This window comes from Chinchilla lanigera, unplaced genomic scaffold, assembly GCF_000276665.1.
Source record: "Chinchilla lanigera isolate Chin_1 unplaced genomic scaffold, ChiLan1.0 scaffold00066, whole genome shotgun sequence".
Taxonomy (NCBI): domain Eukaryota; kingdom Metazoa; phylum Chordata; class Mammalia; order Rodentia; family Chinchillidae; genus Chinchilla; species Chinchilla lanigera.
Window position 1 is genome coordinate 5266384 of NW_004955467.1, and position 17496 is coordinate 5283879.

Here is a 17496-nt window from a genome sequence, read left to right on the forward strand (position 1 = left end):
CTATCTCACTCCAAAAAGACTGGCTATCGAAATCAACCAATAACAAATGCTGGCGAAGCTGTGTGGCAAAGGGACCCCTTCTCCATTGCTGGTGGGAGCGAAAACAGCACAATCACTGTGCAGGTCATTATAAGGAATCCTCAAAAAAAGCAACTAGAGGCTCTATCATAAAAATCTCTATTATAAAAATCCTCTATAAAACAGAACTAGACCCAGCTATTCCCCTTCTAGATAGGTAAGTTCCAGAAAAAGTTAAAGACATTGTATTTTCATAATACATGCATGCCCATGTTTATAGCAACACAATTCATAATAACTAAATGTTACAAGCAGCCTACATGTCCACCAACAGATGAGTGGATAAAGAATATGTGATATTTACACACAATGGAGTACTACTTTGCCATAAGGAAACACAGACTTAAGTCATAGGAAAATGGGTGCACTTTGAGACCATAATGTTAAGTGAAGCAAATCAGACAGCTTAAATATAAAATGGTTTCTCTCACATGAGAAAGTGTAAAATAAAAGATAGACAATAGAAAAAAAAGGGATACGGGAAAAAAGTTATTGTAATCCAACATGGCCAATGCATCTAAAGTATACCTTGATTTAGTAGAATTGCTTTATGTGTTTTATGTTTTTTGGCTTCTTAGCTCTTAGTCTGTGCTTATTTAAATCTGATAAAGACTTACAAAATAAATAAATCTGATGCTGGCAAAAGAAAAAAATTTTAAATGGGGGTGGAAGGGGAGGGGGAAAAAAGAACTGATATGTGTTATGGACATGTACCAATTCTCCATAAAAAAATGTGATCATTATGTACTCCAAACATACATTAATAAAAATTTCTTTTAAAAAGATTTTCACATATCCCAAGTACCATTTTGGAAATTATAATAAATCATGACATGATGGAATCACCTTTAAAGAAACAAATAAAAAATAAAATAGATTGCCAAAACAGAATATTCCATCAAGGGATCAAAATATAAAAGACTATGTAATACAACAAGCATTGTTAATTCCCTACCACTTTGTTTGTAACTCCATATTGTCTGTACTGTTCTTTTGCTATTTTGTAAAATGTTGTCTGTCTGTTAATGTTTTCCTTTTATTTTTAAAATTAAAAATATATATATATATAAAAGACTTGCTGAGTGTGGTGGCACACACCTGTAATCCCAGCACTCAGGAGGCTGAAGCAAGAGAATCACTGCAAGTTCAAGGCCAGCCTGGGCTACAAAGTGAGTTCTAGGCTAGCCCAAACTGCATAGTGAAACCCTGTCTCAAAAAGAAGAAAAGAAAAAATACATACATACACATATATATAACTACACAGCAAGAAAATAAAAAGCTAAAAAAATCATTAAAAAGCTGGAAACAAAAAAATAAAAAAGTCAAAAACAGGGAATTCAGACAATCCCTCATCCAAATACCTCAAATTTAAAGAAGAAAAGATATGAAAAACACAAAGTAATATATCAAAAGTAAAGCAAGAAACCTGCAGAAATTTTCTTAGAGACAGAGATACACAAATTTGCAAAATGAAAGAGTTTGGTAAAAGAAAGATGCCCTCACACACCTAGTCATATTTTCACATAATTCTGGAACATCAATTTAAAGAAACAATGCTAAAAATCTGCAATGAAAAATAAAAATAAGTCATCTGTAAATAACCCCTCTGCTACAATTAAGATCTACAAAGGTCCCCAGAACTCACCAGAAAGCCACTCTCCCTTCCCTCAGCCTATCCTTCACTAACACTAAAATTCAACTCAGATCTTGATCCTCTGTGAAACTTCTTTCCAAGTATTTTTTCAAAAATGATCTTTTGTCCCCTACAACTTTCATTTGACATTCTATTTATATTACCTTATGCCCTATTTTATATGTGTGTGTGTGTGTGTGTGTGTGTGCACACGCGTACGTTCGTGTTTTTTTTGAGACACGGTCTCACTATGTAGTCCAGTTTAGCCTTGAACTCACTATGTAGTCCAGGCTGGCCTCCAAATGGCAGCGATCCTCCTGCCTCAGCCTCCCAAGTGCCTTATTTCTCAAATGTCACTTCTTGGAATTTCATTTAAACTGTTGGCTCTCACAAACTAAAGATGCTGTCTTGCAAGGTTTTTTTTTTAAATCTTCCAAAGACCACTGCATCCAGAAGTCAAACATCACATGAACCTGAAACTAGTTCCGTAACATAACTCTGTTCTTTTTTCCCTAAATTCAGGAACAACTTTTACATTTATATTCATAACTAAAGTTCCTGGAGATCTTAGGATGAAAAACATAAATGGCAAGAGATTATTTCATTTAATGTTACTTGAAAGCTCCCATAAACTACAAGTTATAAATTATAATTTCAAAGCACTTATCCTAAACAGCACCCAGAAACGCTTTTTACTGGCTGATGCTAAGCAACTCAGAAAGAGAGAACACAAAAGACTTATCTTATGGACAGGGATGGGGAAGTAGAAATACACCCTCTGTGTAATAAAACAATTACCGTTAACCAGTATCAGTGTCAGTAGTTGCCTAGTCCTCATCCAGATGAATAGCCTTGCATAATAATGAATTCCAATGAAGTATGGGTCTAAAGTTTTTGTATACCGTGATCAAGTTCTAAAGAGTGTACTGTAAGACAAAAATACCTATTATTCTGTCCTCCCAAACTGTTAATAATTGCTGAGAAGACACAGAACAAAATAGTTCATTATTATAAAGCACTAGTTAAAAAACAAAACAAAAAACCCAACCAACTAAACTTTTAGAAAAGTTCCTTAATCATCTACGTGTTAAAAAAAACAAAGAGTTTGTCCATGAATTCCCCATAAGTGATGAAACTACAAAGAAAAGAATACATATATGTAAATGTCTTTCTAGTTCTAAATTTAACTCTCCTGTTCAAAGGGGTTTAAAGGTAGACAGATCTGTTAAGTTTCATAATTACTACTTCTTTACCCTTTCTTTCTTAGATTTCAAGTATGTAGTTCAGCTAGTAGTGAAGGCAAAACAAATGGACTATGTTTAAGAATTAATTTTATAGTAGCTTTTACTAGCAATTCTACAAAATTAATAGGGAGGTTTCTTTAAGAATACTTCCTTGCTGTTAGAGCTCTAGTTTCTTGCTCAGTGTAGCTCCTCACTGATTTTTCAAAAAAACTAAAAAGGCTGGAACTCCATTTGAGCTCTGATAAGAAATGCAGTTATGAATTATCAGTCTAATAAAATTGACAGCATTCCTAGTCAACTAAATTGTTACTGAAGATTTCATACAATGTCTTTCATTCTCTCTAAGGTTATAGGTAAAAACCATGAGCATATACACACACATACACACTCTCCTCCCTTGTAGAGGTAGCTATTTTAAAAACAACAAATTATTTAAAGCTTCCCTATCAAAAGACATTGTACCTTCTAACAACCTGTTTGTGTTGGCAAATATAATGCCTGCCTCTCCAGGAAAACTAAATATATTTGAGATCTAATGAAATTTGAATTGAAATTCCTGGGAAATTACTTTAAAATATAAAATGATGTACTCTGCACCAGTTTTTTAATCATACATTTGCCATTTGCTTTATAGGTCTTAATGCCAGGACTACCTGTAAATCATTAGTATCAGTATAGAGTTACTACTCTAATAGAACTATTATTTCATTGGACCACTTAGATTCAATGAAACTTTATGTAAAATATTTTTCTGAAGGTATTATTTTAAATTAATATGTTTCTAATATTTTCAGTGAGAGGCTACAATATCATTTCTAATTTAAAATATTCAATAATAAATTTAACATAATCACTGACATCTATAAAATAACATGCACACAATTCTTTTAACTACTTAGAACATGGAAATCTTACAGGAATTTAGCTTACTAAAATAAAGAGATTGATGACTTAAATTGTTGGATATCCCTTGGATATCCCCTCACTCTTTCTATGGATGAAACTTAACACCCTGACAAGTCTATAGATTATGGGGATAGTCAGTTTCACATTGACAGAAGGGTAGATGGAGAGCTTCATTTCATTTAGCAGTCAGTAAATCGAGCATTGCAATAAAATACAGACTATTAAACTAGTATTTGTTGCAAGAGCATCTGGGATTTTGAAATGAATTTTTATACTAAGCCCAACTCTGTATGCTTACAACCAACTCTGATGAGCCTACGTGTGTGTATCAAATTAGTAGTGGCCCTTTGTGCTGAGCACTAAATTAACCTAACTAAGGTTGACAGCAGTAAGAAATAGGGAAAATGGGAGGGCCTCTGTACAAGAAGGAAAACCCCGTAAAGTGGTTGGTTGCAGTTGTGTACTGATTAAGGACTACAGCAAAAAAAGGGCAAAGGATATCATCAAAGAGTACTTCAAATGGAAGAAATGAACAAATAAACAATTTGGCTCACTTTCCTTACCAAAAAAAGTAGGTAAGTACATGGGAAGGTAGGTAAGAAGGAAATATACTGTGTTGATTAGCAAGCGGTAAGGATTTACCCAGGTAGAGAACACTTAAATTCCCTAAATACAACTTGCAGTTGAACTGAAAAGCCAGAAGAAAAAGGATAAACAATAATCTCAGAGTTTAGTAAGAGGTATCAAAAATATATACATGTACTTGGATCTTTGGCTCTTTGTTCCTAAGTAAACTTTTAAAAGAGCAAACTGCATTCACCAACTTAAGACTAGAGAATCAGTAACTTCCTACTTGTTCATAAGATAATGGAAATACCAATCCCTCAGCTAGGAAATATCCTTTGCTTGTGTTGAGCCTTTTATTTGATTAAGAAGAATACTCACATGTGTGGGTTTTGGACTCCTGTAGTATTGGGATTCAGAGTAAACCTTGCTGTAGATTTGACAGGTGGGTTTGCAAAATTCAACTTCAGTGCTTTGCGTTTACCTGAGAAATAACAAATAAGAAGTAAAAGTTCCAAGTACTATAAAAGAAGTATTTTTCTGATAGCATAAGGAATTCATACTAAAAAGATAGAAAATTTTGCTTAAACAAATAGTCAACACAGGACAGTATTTTGAAAGGCAATAATGAATTTCTTAAAATTATGAAAATTATCTAAATTTGTTACTAACCACAAATCACTCACTACACTACAATCTATCAGATAATCATGCTCAGTGCTTTAAGTTTACATTTTTCAAAGGTATTACACTTTTGCAAAGGAAAATACCAGTTACTGTAAGAATCATTTCTTTTACCAGATCTTTCAAAAAATTATAAAATGCTGTTATAATTGAATATCTGTAGTAATAAAAACTGAATATCTGTAGTAATAAAATGCTGTACCTCCATGTATTATAAAAATTACAAAATGCTGTTATAATTGAATATCTGTAGTAATAAAAACTATTTTGCCTCAAGATTAATATAAATTATTAATTCATTTTAGGAAATGAAGCATTCTAAAACCATAATGGGCTAAATACATAGTACAGTCAACTTCAAGTTAATAACACAGGTATTCCAAACAATTAAATTCTTGAAGCAGTTTCTCTGGGGTGTGAAGGGGAGGTAGCAATATTTTTTTGTTACAAAAGTAAAGGTTTAATATAGAAAAGCCAGAAAAAATAAGAGATATACATGTTTTATAGATACAGATCTATATAATACATAGCATTTTCTAAAAAATTATATACACTTATTAATCCAATTACCCCAAAATAATCATTGTTTACTTTTTACTAAAGACTTTTTTCTATGTACAGACACAGATGTGTGTTTTCTCTGTAATTTAAGTACATCATGACACTGTTTTTTCTTTTCTCTTTTGGTTCAGTTGCTTGTTGTGAGGTTGGCTGCTTGGTTGGTTTTTGAGACCAGGTTTGCTATGTCGCCCAGGATGGCACTGAACTCACTATACACTGCAAGCTGGCTTCAAACTCACAATCCTCCCACCTCAGCGTCCTCAGTGCTGAGACTATAGGCCTACACCACCACGCCTAACAATGACACTTTTTTTTTCATCAACCACATTTCTTTATCAATATATCTTACAGAATCATTTTTTAGAATGTATATAAATACTTTGTAACAAAATTTGAGCTCTAAAGATTTACAGTAAATCTTGGCTTCCTGTTCACATTAGTAACACTTTTACCTGCACTCACGCTTCATAATATAACATATGTTATCAAGCTACTTAAAAAAAAATTGCAATCCTTTTTCCCACCTCAGTGGATTCAGAATACACTTGGAGGAGAATGCAAGGATAAGAGCACAGATCTCTATGCCACAACTCCCAGATCAGATATCAAGAACAGACCTTTCTATCTAGGACTATGTCTATTCCCAAGAACACTATACACATTCATTTTCAGGAATAAGGACAGTAAACCATGAATTTTCCAAAAAGACTACCCTTTTAGATATCAAACATGTATTTTAAACCATTTTTAGGGCTGGAGATACAGCTCAGTGTCACAAGCACCTGCTTAGTAAATGCAACATCCTGAGTTCAATTCTAAGCAGAAAAAAAATTTTATCTGACAGCCATAAAGGACATTCAAACTACATCTGCAAATGGTACTCTATGAAAAATCAGATTTCCCTGTATTAAAAAACAAAATATATATTACCAAAAAAAGTTTACAAACTTAAAATATGGGAAATCCTTATAATACAAAATCACTAACTCCTAATATACAAAGACATCACACAAATCAAGGAACAAAACACCTGACAACAGGCCAGGCATGGTGGCGCATGCCTGTAATCCCAGAACTTGGGAAGCTGAGGCAGGAGAATTGTTGCGAGTTAGAGGCTACCCTGGGCTACAAAGTGAGCTAAAGGCCAGCCTGAACTGCATAGCAAGACCCTGTCTCAAAAAGACCAAAAAAAAAAAAAAAACTTGACAAGAATATGAACATACAAACTAGAAAAAAATACATAAAAAGATATTAACACCAAAACATTTTAAAACTTTTGCTCATGTGAAGTTGGCAAAGTCTGGGGTTTTTATACTAGACATAGAAATGTATATATGTACCATGTTATAGGTACCATGCTGATCAGAATGACTAGGCAGAAGAATCACTAATATAATAAATTGCTCACAGAAAAGTAAATTGAAAGAATTTTATGATGAGAGTTCAACAATATTTCAAAAAAAATTTTAATGATTATGGTCTTTTACTTATTGGAAATATGTCTTTAATACTGTAAGGCAGGGCATTATTCCCACACCTAACCAAATTTGTTGCACTGTATTCTGATACTGCATGACACTAATGAGTCCTTCCTTCAATTTTCTCCTGTTTTTAATGAGAATGTCTGGAACTTACTCCACCATTGTTTTGAAAGCAAGTACTTTAGCTTGTCTTTTACTGTCTAGGTCCAAAAAGGGAAAGAAATTATTATTTCTGAATGGGTAATACACTGAGTATTTTCTATTTTTTTTTTTTTTCCTTTCCTTGAGACAGAGTCTTGCTACATAGTTCAAACTAACCTTGAACTCACTATGTAGCACAGGCAGGCCTCAAACTCATGAGGATCCTCCTGTCTCAGCCTCCTAAGTGCTGGAATTACAATTATACAACACCACACCCAGCAACACTCTGAGTCATCCCTGCTGGACAGAACTGATTTTGGTAAGGTTGAGGTCTTCTAGGCTGACGATATTTAGGTAAAATTTTGATCTGAGTTGACAGTATAATAAGGTAAAACTTTTGGAATGTTAAGGTAATGTGAATCCATTTTGGAAGGAGGATGCATGCGAATACAGTATTTGGAAACCAGAGGGCAGACTACAGTAGGCTGAATGGTACCCCCACAGATACCAGGTCCTAATCCCTGTAAGGCAGGAGATTAGGGCAAGGCAAACAGGCTGAGGAAGGAGGTGTGACCCATCAATAACTGACATCCAGGAAGCACACAGAAAAAAAATTCCCAAAACCTCACACCCAGGACCAATCAAAGAATGCTATCTTCAATTCTTCTTGCAAGAATGCAAGCAAGTTTTTGATAGGATGACCTAGAACTGATGCTACCCTGAGGAGTGGCGGATACAAAAGACAGCCACCACTGAACTCTTTCTTGGCCACTGTGCTCTTCTTCTCAGTGGTCTGCTCTCATCCTGTAAAGTATGTCACCTTTCCTACTTCTAACTGTCCCGCACTCTGCAGAGCAAACTTCTTTTCCTACCTTTAATAAATGTAAAACATCATTACTATACGTACGTTTTGCATTTGTCTTGACCAATTCTTTGGGACAAAAAAAACCTAGAAAACACCTCTGAAAAGGTGATCCTAGCACCCCAAAACCAGTGTTATGGTTTGTGTGTGGGTGTCCCCCCAAAGTTTCACGCGGTCATGGGGCAGGCTTTTAGAGTTTGACTGATTACAGATATGAGTGCCTCATCTGACCTGGGGCGGGTACTCTGCATATGTAAGGGAGTGGAAGAGGCTGCTTGCCCACCCTCCCCCCTTTTTGCTCTTGTTGCTTTGCTGTTCTGCCACCATAAACCATTGCCCTCTGCCATGTGCCACTCTGCCTTGGAGCCAGCCAATATGGACTGAATCCTCCACAAACTGTGAGCTAAATAAACATTTTCTTCCTTCATTTTGGGCATTAGGTATTTTGTCTCAGCAACGAGAGAAAAGTGACAAGACAAACAGACAATGCCTTGAATCTATGAATATTAATTTATATGGAAAGTGTATGCAAAAAAACATTAAAAATCTTTGCAATCCTAAATCTAAATGAGTTCAAAGCCAATAAATCCCCAAGTCAAAAGCTGAGCATCACCTGTCATAATGTATGTGTCTGAAACCAACCAGTACATCATCCATGATCTCCATATGAAAACAAAACATAATAAAATCATATGCAGAGCAAAGCTAGGACAAAGAATCACTATGAAAATCCAAAGAAATCCAGTAAAAACAAAAATCCAAAGAAAAACAATATACTAGGCCTTCTTCAAAAGCCCAATTCTGCAGACAGTAAGTAAACTCTGCAGGCAAATAATAAAATATATTACTAAAGTTTAGACTTACTCAAACTGTTTTCTTCAAAAGAAATATTTGTATTTAAAATACAAAGAAGCTGGATGTGGTGGCACACACGTGTAATCTCAGCATTAAGGAGGCTGAGGAAAGAGGATCACTGCTAGTTCGAGGCCAGCTTGGGCTACAAGTTGAGTTCAAGGCCAGCCTGAACTGTATAGTGAAACCTTGTCTCAAAAAGACTAAATAAATAAATAAAATAGAAAGAAACTGGGTATGATGGTACATCCCTATCATCCTAGCACTTGGGAGGCTGAAGCAAGAGGACTGCCATGAGTTCAAGGCCATTCTAAGCTACACAGTGAGTTCAAGGCCAGCCTGAACGAAATAGTGAGAGTTTATGCCATAAAGCCAAAATTAATTTAATTAATTAATTAATTTAAAAAACACAGAGATTCCTTTTCAGCACTGCATTTAGTTAAACCAAAAAATTAGAGCCATTTACTTCACAGGAATGTACAAAACTGACTTACATAAATTAGATTTTAAGCACACTCTATGCTTCAAAAACACTTGTAATTACCCCAAAATTTCTCTAAAAAACTATAATAAATAACTCTATATAAGTTCAAAGTGTCTCCAAACAAGCATAACTCAATTCTAAAACTAGTGTCAATGCAGTTATGGTAAGACCAAGTTACACTGTCTATTTTCATGTGTACACTGTCTATTTTCATCTCTCCAAATGATGATTAGATTAAGATGAATTCACAAGGTAGTCTGGAGGAGGAAAAAGCCCCAAAAGTCAAGAGAAGGACACATTCGGGGAAGGCAGAAAGAGAGTGGCTTTTATAACACACAGTAAGGGCTGTTAGCAGCACCTGTTGCTACCTACCTGCACACAAGAGCTTCTCCCCCTCCACTCCCAACCCTAGTATTCCCTCCTCTCTCATTCCCTTTCTCTGAATCCCAAAATCTCTACCAGTGCTGACTCTTCTGTTTCACTTTTTTAAGGGGCCAAAAGATCAAACTTGAGCAAATCCTGCCACTATGTATTCAGGTTGTTGTTTGTTTGTCTTCCTGGTGCTCAGAATTGAAACCAAGGCCTTGCGCATGCTCAGCATCTGCTCTACCACAGAGCTAACACCTCTAGCCCAAAGTCTGATATTTGAATCATAAAAATTACAAAGAAATAGGACATTAGTGTAGTTTTCTTTTTTTAACAGCCTGAATCAACTTTCACTGGAAGATAAGAAAATGATACAATAAATAGCCTGTGAAGATTTTTAGGTGACAAGAGAAATAATACCTGCAGAACAGAATTTAAAACGATTAATCAAAAAAGATTATAAATTTGTGATCAGAGTCCATTGGTGGAACTGTCATGTAGTCAATAACCAATCCACAGACATAAACATAGCCTCCTCTGAAATACAACAGGAAAGAAACCAGGCATGGTCAAACATCTCAAATTATTTACATAAAACAGGTTTCCTGTGAGGAGATTCTTTGTAGACTACAACCTAAAATCACTGCCTGCTACAGAAAACATTCAAGTGTTTACTGATCTGGGAATAAATCTGATATGCAAAGCACCAGACAACTGAACTCCAGCCAGTTAAATAACAGGTAATACAAATTAATTTTGTAATCCGTTTCTGTTGTGTGCAACTCAATTTGATTTATAAGGAAAATAACATCTATCCTCATCACACTTCCCAAGAATTGCTCTACCCTTTAAGGCAACGCTGCTTAGCTTTTTTCCAGTCATGGGCTACAGAAAAAAAGAACATTTGCTCAATTCCTTGGAAAGATTAGAATTACACCTGGCCCAGATGCTGGCCTACACAATTCAGCAGTGCTAGGCCCAATCCAGCCACTTCAAAGGCTGAGAGGAGCAACCTCTCAGGACCACCCCCAAAATTCTGGCATCTAACCTCTGCCTATGGAGAACACCCAGAAGTATGCAAATAAGCTTTTCTCATCATCTGTATAAAAGGTCTTCCTCACAGTTCTCATGAAGAAAGCACTGCCAAATGTGAGATCCTCAAGGATATTAAGAACCATGATTCTGAAGATCAGGGATAGGGCCAAATAGGTCCATATTCATTGAGGCATAGGAATATCCTTTGTTCTTATTCTGAGCAACTCAGACTCACAAATTATGAAGTTAAATGAAAGACATCATTTTTAAAACACAAAGATTACCCAGAAAACTTTTTAGCCACCTTTAATTACTACTTATCACATGAGTAGCACACAACTGCAATCATGAAACTTTATGCTCAATTTTGAAAATGAGAAAATAAGTGACAGAAAAGAATTTACTTTCTTTTTTTTCCTCCCCAAAGTACTACAATGATGAGGAACCTACCTTATTTTGTAAACTCAAAAGGAAAAGAGGGAAAGCTAGGTGTGGTGGCACACACCTGTAATCCCAACACTCCGAGAGGCTGAGACAAAATTCCAAATTCAAGCCCAGCCCACAAAATTTAGTGATTTACCAAGGCCCTGTCTCAAAATTTAAAGACTTAAAAATGGGCTGGGACTGTAGCTCAGTGTGTTCGGTTTAACCCCCAGTATTATCAAAAATAAATAAATAAAAATTTAAAGAGTGAGTGATCAAGCAAGTAGAAGAAAAAGAAGATGGGAGACTCGGAATTATGAGATAGGGAACTCTGTCAATTCTGTCCTAGACATGGAATTATCAGGCATTCCATGTATCCATGCAGTAAGTAAGCTACTACCAGCTTATATTGTATTGCATCATCCCCTTTCCAATCTTTGATGTGATATACATAACAGTGAAAAATTATCAGAAAATTCATAAAATCTAACTCAGAACTTTGAACTCAAATCCATAAGGCACTGTCTTTCAACCATGCAACTCAACATTTTGGACACTGAATTTTTCTAAGTTTATCCAGAAAGTATTAGAAATCAAGTAACTTCTGGCATATTTTAACACTTTTACATGTAAAATGGACTTCTGGGGAAGCCCAATGTAATACTTTACCTAGACAAAGGTATAGCAATATCACAATTCCAAACAAGCTATTGTACCAGGTAGTGGAGACAGAAGGACAAGATAGATGATCTACCTAGAGTAAGTTTTGTTTGGCAACCTACCAATATTAAAAAGGCATGTGAAAATAGGAGGCTAGAAAGTAGGAATAGGGGAAAAATGCTTTTGCTAGATGCTAAATGATTGCCATTAAAAACATAAAGTTATTGCCATGATCTACACCTGCGCTAAATTATGATTAAAATGGTTCTTTACTTGGTAGCAATGTTGTGGCAAGAGTATATTTTAATGTGCAATGGTTGGCAAATAGTTGGTATGAAAAAGTCATAACTACTATATATTAGCTTGAATTAAAGACTAACTGAAAATTACTGAATTCTTCAGAAAGGAAAACCAGAAAAAAGTTTGATAGCTTTCAAAACAATAAACTATATTATCCACACTACCCATAACCCTTTGAACACCAACCTCCAGCACCTTCAGTCTTCCAACACACACTCACCCTAGCAACCTCCAGTGAGCTTCCCAGCCTTTGACTCTGGACTGGTGTTACATTCTTGATTCCTTTTGTTCTGCAGTCTCATTTTCTTGGTCTGAGTGAGCATCTGCTGGATCTTCCAGCTCTCTAGTGCACAGAAAGCCACTGTAGACTCTGCCACCTCTGATCCTACAAACAGCCACTATGGACTCTCCTGCCTCTGATCTTAAGGCTAACTGATAAATCCCCTTACATAATTATACATTTACCTTCTATTGACTCTGTTTCTTTAGAGAATCCTAACCAATACAGATTTTGGTAATTGAGCATGGGGTGGTGGCTCTGACTGTTCCTGACCTTTGGTTTAAAAGCCTTTATAATTGATTTATAGAAGGAATTTGGAAAAATTTGAAAGTACCAGCTAGAAAAGGCCTAGAATGCTGTAACCTCTGCTTAAAGGTTAATTCTAATTGCACTCAGAAGACTAGAATTCTGACAGAAATACAGATAGTAAAGGCCAGGCTCATGAGGTTTCAGATGGCAATGAGAATTATGCTGGAAAAGGCCATGTATGTTTCATTATGACAAAGAATTTATCTATGTTTTATCTATCCTAAGACTTTGTATGAGACTGAATTTAAAGGTGGTTGGAGGACAAAATTTCAAGATAGCCCAACATTCAGGCTAGGGTATGGTACTGCTGGTTATGTTTTAGTAGATCTACAGTGAGAATCAAGAGGAAAAAAGCAGAATTAAATGATTTGTGTCCCGAAGTACATTCATCCAGGCACTCAGAGGTGCACCTACAGCTGTGATCCAAGAAGGCCAGGCTATTGTTCAACCTGGTGACAGACCTTGGCACCAACCAGGGTGCTGGTTTTCTAGGCATGCAGAATGCAAGAGCTACGGGTCACAGATGCTTCCACCCAGATTTCAGAAGAAGGCAGGGAGGCCAAGCAAAGTGCCCCTGAGAAGGCAAAGCTTGAGACTAAGAGAGCGAAGCCAAAAATGCAATGGAAACCCCAGGAACTTGGAGAAATACAAATGGTCTGCTGAAGAAAGCCAGAGAGTGAACAGGGCCAGCCCTACAGAGAGGCTATCTGGGCTGCAACTAGCAATGCCACAGGAGTGAGGCTGCCCAAACCCTTTGAAATTCACATCTCACTACAACTGGTCCAAGTGCTGGACATAAAACTACAAGATTTAATGTTTTACTCTGCTGAGTTTTGGTCTAACTTTGGTCCAATTCCTTTCTATTCCTCTATTCTTTTGGAATAAGAATGTTTGCCCTGTCCCACTGTATGCTGGGAGTATTTAACTTTCTTTTTGGTTGTTACAGGGGCTAAGCACTAAGAGTTTTCCAGTGTCTCAGAAGAGACTTTGGACTTTGACTTTTCAACTCTGCTGGAACCGTTAAGACTGTCTATGCTTAGAGACAGACTAAATATATTATACATAATGAGACAGACATGAGTCTTTTGGAGGCAGGGGCATAATGTGATGGTTTAGATGCAGAATGTCCTCCCAAAGTCTCACCTGTTCAACAGTGGGACTTTTAAATGATAACTGGACCATGGGGACACTGTACTCATCAATGGATCAATTAATTCACTGGTATATTTGTACCTGAATGTGCTGTTAGGAGCTAGGACCTGACTGGAGGGGTGACTCACTGGAGGCATGACCTAGAAGGGTATATTTCTGCCCCTGGTTCTTCCTTCTCTATTTCCTGGCTCATACGGTATTAGCAGTTTTCCTCCACCATGTTTCTGCCCACCATGGACCATGGACTCTGAAAACTATGAGCCAAAATAAATCTCTCCTCCTTTAAATTGTGAATGTCAAATATTTTGTCCTAGCAACTGTAAAGTGACTGTTACATCTAACAAGGAAAAAGAAAATGTAGACTCAGCTCAGCTATATTAAATGGGGAGTTCACCGGGTGTGTTGGTGCATGCTTATAATCTCAGCACTCAGGAGGCTGAGGCAGGAGAATCGTCGTAAGTTTGAGACCAGCCTGGGCTACATAGTGAGTTCAAGGCCAGCCTGAACTGCATAGTGAGACCCTGTCTCAAAAAGACATACATACATACATACATATGGAGTTTATTAAGTTTCATGAAATGAAATACACCCTAAAATTCTCCCAACCTAGAAACTCATTCTTCATTCTCTGATTCACCTAATTACCAACCCGGATGTTGATTTTATTAGCCCCTCTCTAATCACCTGTAATTTTACCTAAATTACACATACTGTCATCATTGTGGCACTCTCAAAGTAGCCACAACTCTGAGTTATGAATTAAAGCCAATAATAACTCTCTCAGACTCTGAATTACTTCTTTTATATAACAACAAGCAAGTATATACTTTCTCAAGCTACACTAGAAATCCTTCTGGCCAAGACCTAAACAGGCCAATCCCCTCAAAAATAACCAAAGTACCCAGTAACGTAGGCAGGCCCTATCATGGAATCCAAGGAGCACAAATGTCAAGCTGACCCTCAACACTCAAGGTAATGAAAGAGCAGGTAGCCTCTTCAGAAATTATCACAGCTGTACTTTCACATTTGAAGTTATTTGATTATTATCTATCTTCCCTGATATTTTCTTGCTATGTGACAGGAGGACAAAAATTCTATTTTTTTTTCTTACATGCCTCAGTGCCTAGAATGATGCCAGAAAAACAAGTAAACACAAGTGAATGAACAAATTACTATTATGAATATAAAGTGATCTACTTTTAAGAAACAGTATCTGTCAAACATCTCAAAATATCCTTATGATGAACCAGTAACTACATGCCTAAGTCCTAGATAAAATTATGCAAACCAGGCATGGTGGCACATGCCTGTAATCCCAGCACACAGGAAGCTGATGCAGGAGGATTGCTTTGAGGTCAAGATCAGCCTGGGCTACATAGTGCGTCCAAATCCATAGTGCGTTCAAATCCATAGTGAGACCCTGTCTCCAAAAAAAATTCAAAAAAATTATTCAAAGCAGTGATATTTATACTACACCCATAACTGGAATACTACATTACTTATTAAGAAAAAACTACTAGCACTAGAAAACATTAATACATATTAGTTAAACTGGGCAGTAAGTAACATGAGTAATAAATGATCATTTTAGGAAAATATATCCTTGTATGATCATTTCCACACTTATGTCAACCATTCTTGAAAATGTCACCTGTGACTAATTCAAGGTGCTACAACTGAACCTGTGATCCTCCTACTGCCTCAGCCTCTGAAGTTCTGGGAATATAGGTGTTTACCACCACACCTATTTATTTCGGAATTTTCTAAAAGGGAATACTCTGTTCTTTAAATTCAGTTTTGCCAGGTGTGCTGGCAAAACTGTCACAGCTTAGCCAACTGGCACAGGACTGTAAATCTGGCACTCAAGAAACTGAAACAGGAGGATCACCATAAGTTCTAGGCCAGCCTGGGCTACATGGTGAGTTCAAAGCCAGCCTGAACTACATAGTGAGACCCTTTCTCAAAAGATAGACAGACAGACAGGGGCAATCTCCAGAGAGTGGCCATAAAAATACAAATATAGACACTTCCGTACACCTGCTAAAACAACTCGGACATTACCATATTCCTATCATCTTTTACTGTTTCACAGATGGTATCTTTTGAGATTTTTGAGGTTTAACATATCATCTTAATTTAATAATATTGTAATCCCTAATAAAATAGGGACAGCTAAACCAACATAATTCCCCAACTCTCCAATTTCAGTACATGTGCTAACTAAGCGAGCACAATTACCCAACTCTCAACTTTATACTCCAATGATTTTTCAAGTAGACTCTATGGGAATCTAAGAAATATATAATTGAAGTCCACAATTATACAGTCCCCCTACAAGATTCCAAACAAATATCTAAATGGTTACAGCCATACTGTGAACACCTATCTCCACCCCAAGTTTAGAGAAGAAAAAGATTATTTTATTATGAGTTCTTAATTTAGCCCCTGCTCATTTAAAGTTTTCTTATGCCTCATGTTCTATAACTCTTCAGAAACAAAGACCTAACCTGCTACACACCTGACAAATTCCATTCACAGAGAAGCACTTCTTTCTACGTGGCTTTAAGAATTTTAGCCAGGAAGAAAATGTTTACAGCTTAGCCAACTGTCAGTAATGGCACTCAATCCCTTATCTAGATGCTCAAAGCACTTTAAATCCAGGTCACACCCAAACTACCAAATCCACAGTGCACTTTGTTTCAGAGCCTCAGATTTGTGAACATGATCAGCAGCAGCCTTGTAGAGTCAAGTGAGGCACATATCCTACACTGACCCACCCCCAAAAGATTTTCTATATAGAACAGTCAACAGTCGTATCCTCCTCCCTGATGTACCAGCCATTATGGCGACCTCTGTCTCCTAAAAAAAAAACTCCTCAGCATTCTAATGAAGCTCATCACGACCGCCCCAGACTTTTAAATTACTATTTCCCTATGCATCAATAGCAAGGTATTAGGGTCTCTGGAAAACCAACCATAGAAATTATTTTTTGATAGCCATCTCGAGTGGAGTAGAAACAAGAGGCTAAGGACGTGCCTCAGCGGTAAAGGGCTTTAGCATACAAGAGGCTTTGAGTTCAATCACAAAAGCAAGAAGGAAAAAAAGGGAAAGAAACAATATTCAAACTTATGAAAGCTATGTCAGTAGAAGTTCTAAGGCTTGTTCTGATTTCCATCAACACCTTACAGCCCGTGGGGTGGCTTCCAACCTCCCCTCACTGTGGAGGCAGAAGACTACAGTCTCAGAAGAATGGTTTGTTTATCTCGAGCAAGTAACCTATATGCCCACAGGTCAGAGGACACATTTAATTTTACTGTTTGGTGAACCCCCTAATATCCTAGCACTACTGTTTTAACTTCCCACTGCCCATAATAAAATGAATACTGGGGCTGGGGATTTAGCTCAGTGGCAAAAGCGCCTGCCTGGCAAGCGCAAGGTCGTGAGTTCGGTTCCCGGTACCGGAGAAAAACCAAAAAAAAAA

The 17496-nt window shown here is 36.7% G+C and overlaps 1 protein-coding gene across 1 annotated transcript in view; it reads right to left on the reverse strand.

Moving 5' to 3' along the window:
- Positions 1–17496, reverse strand: part of Map2k4 (mitogen-activated protein kinase kinase 4) — a gene marked incomplete at its 5' end in the record, with an annotated part of 107535 nt that overhangs the window by 78348 nt on the left and 11691 nt on the right. Inside the window, one exon of the mRNA XM_013522034.1 lies at positions 4807–4909. Coding sequence (XP_013377488.1) covers positions 4807–4909 — 103 coding nt within the window. The remainder of the gene's footprint in view (positions 1–4806; positions 4910–17496) is intronic.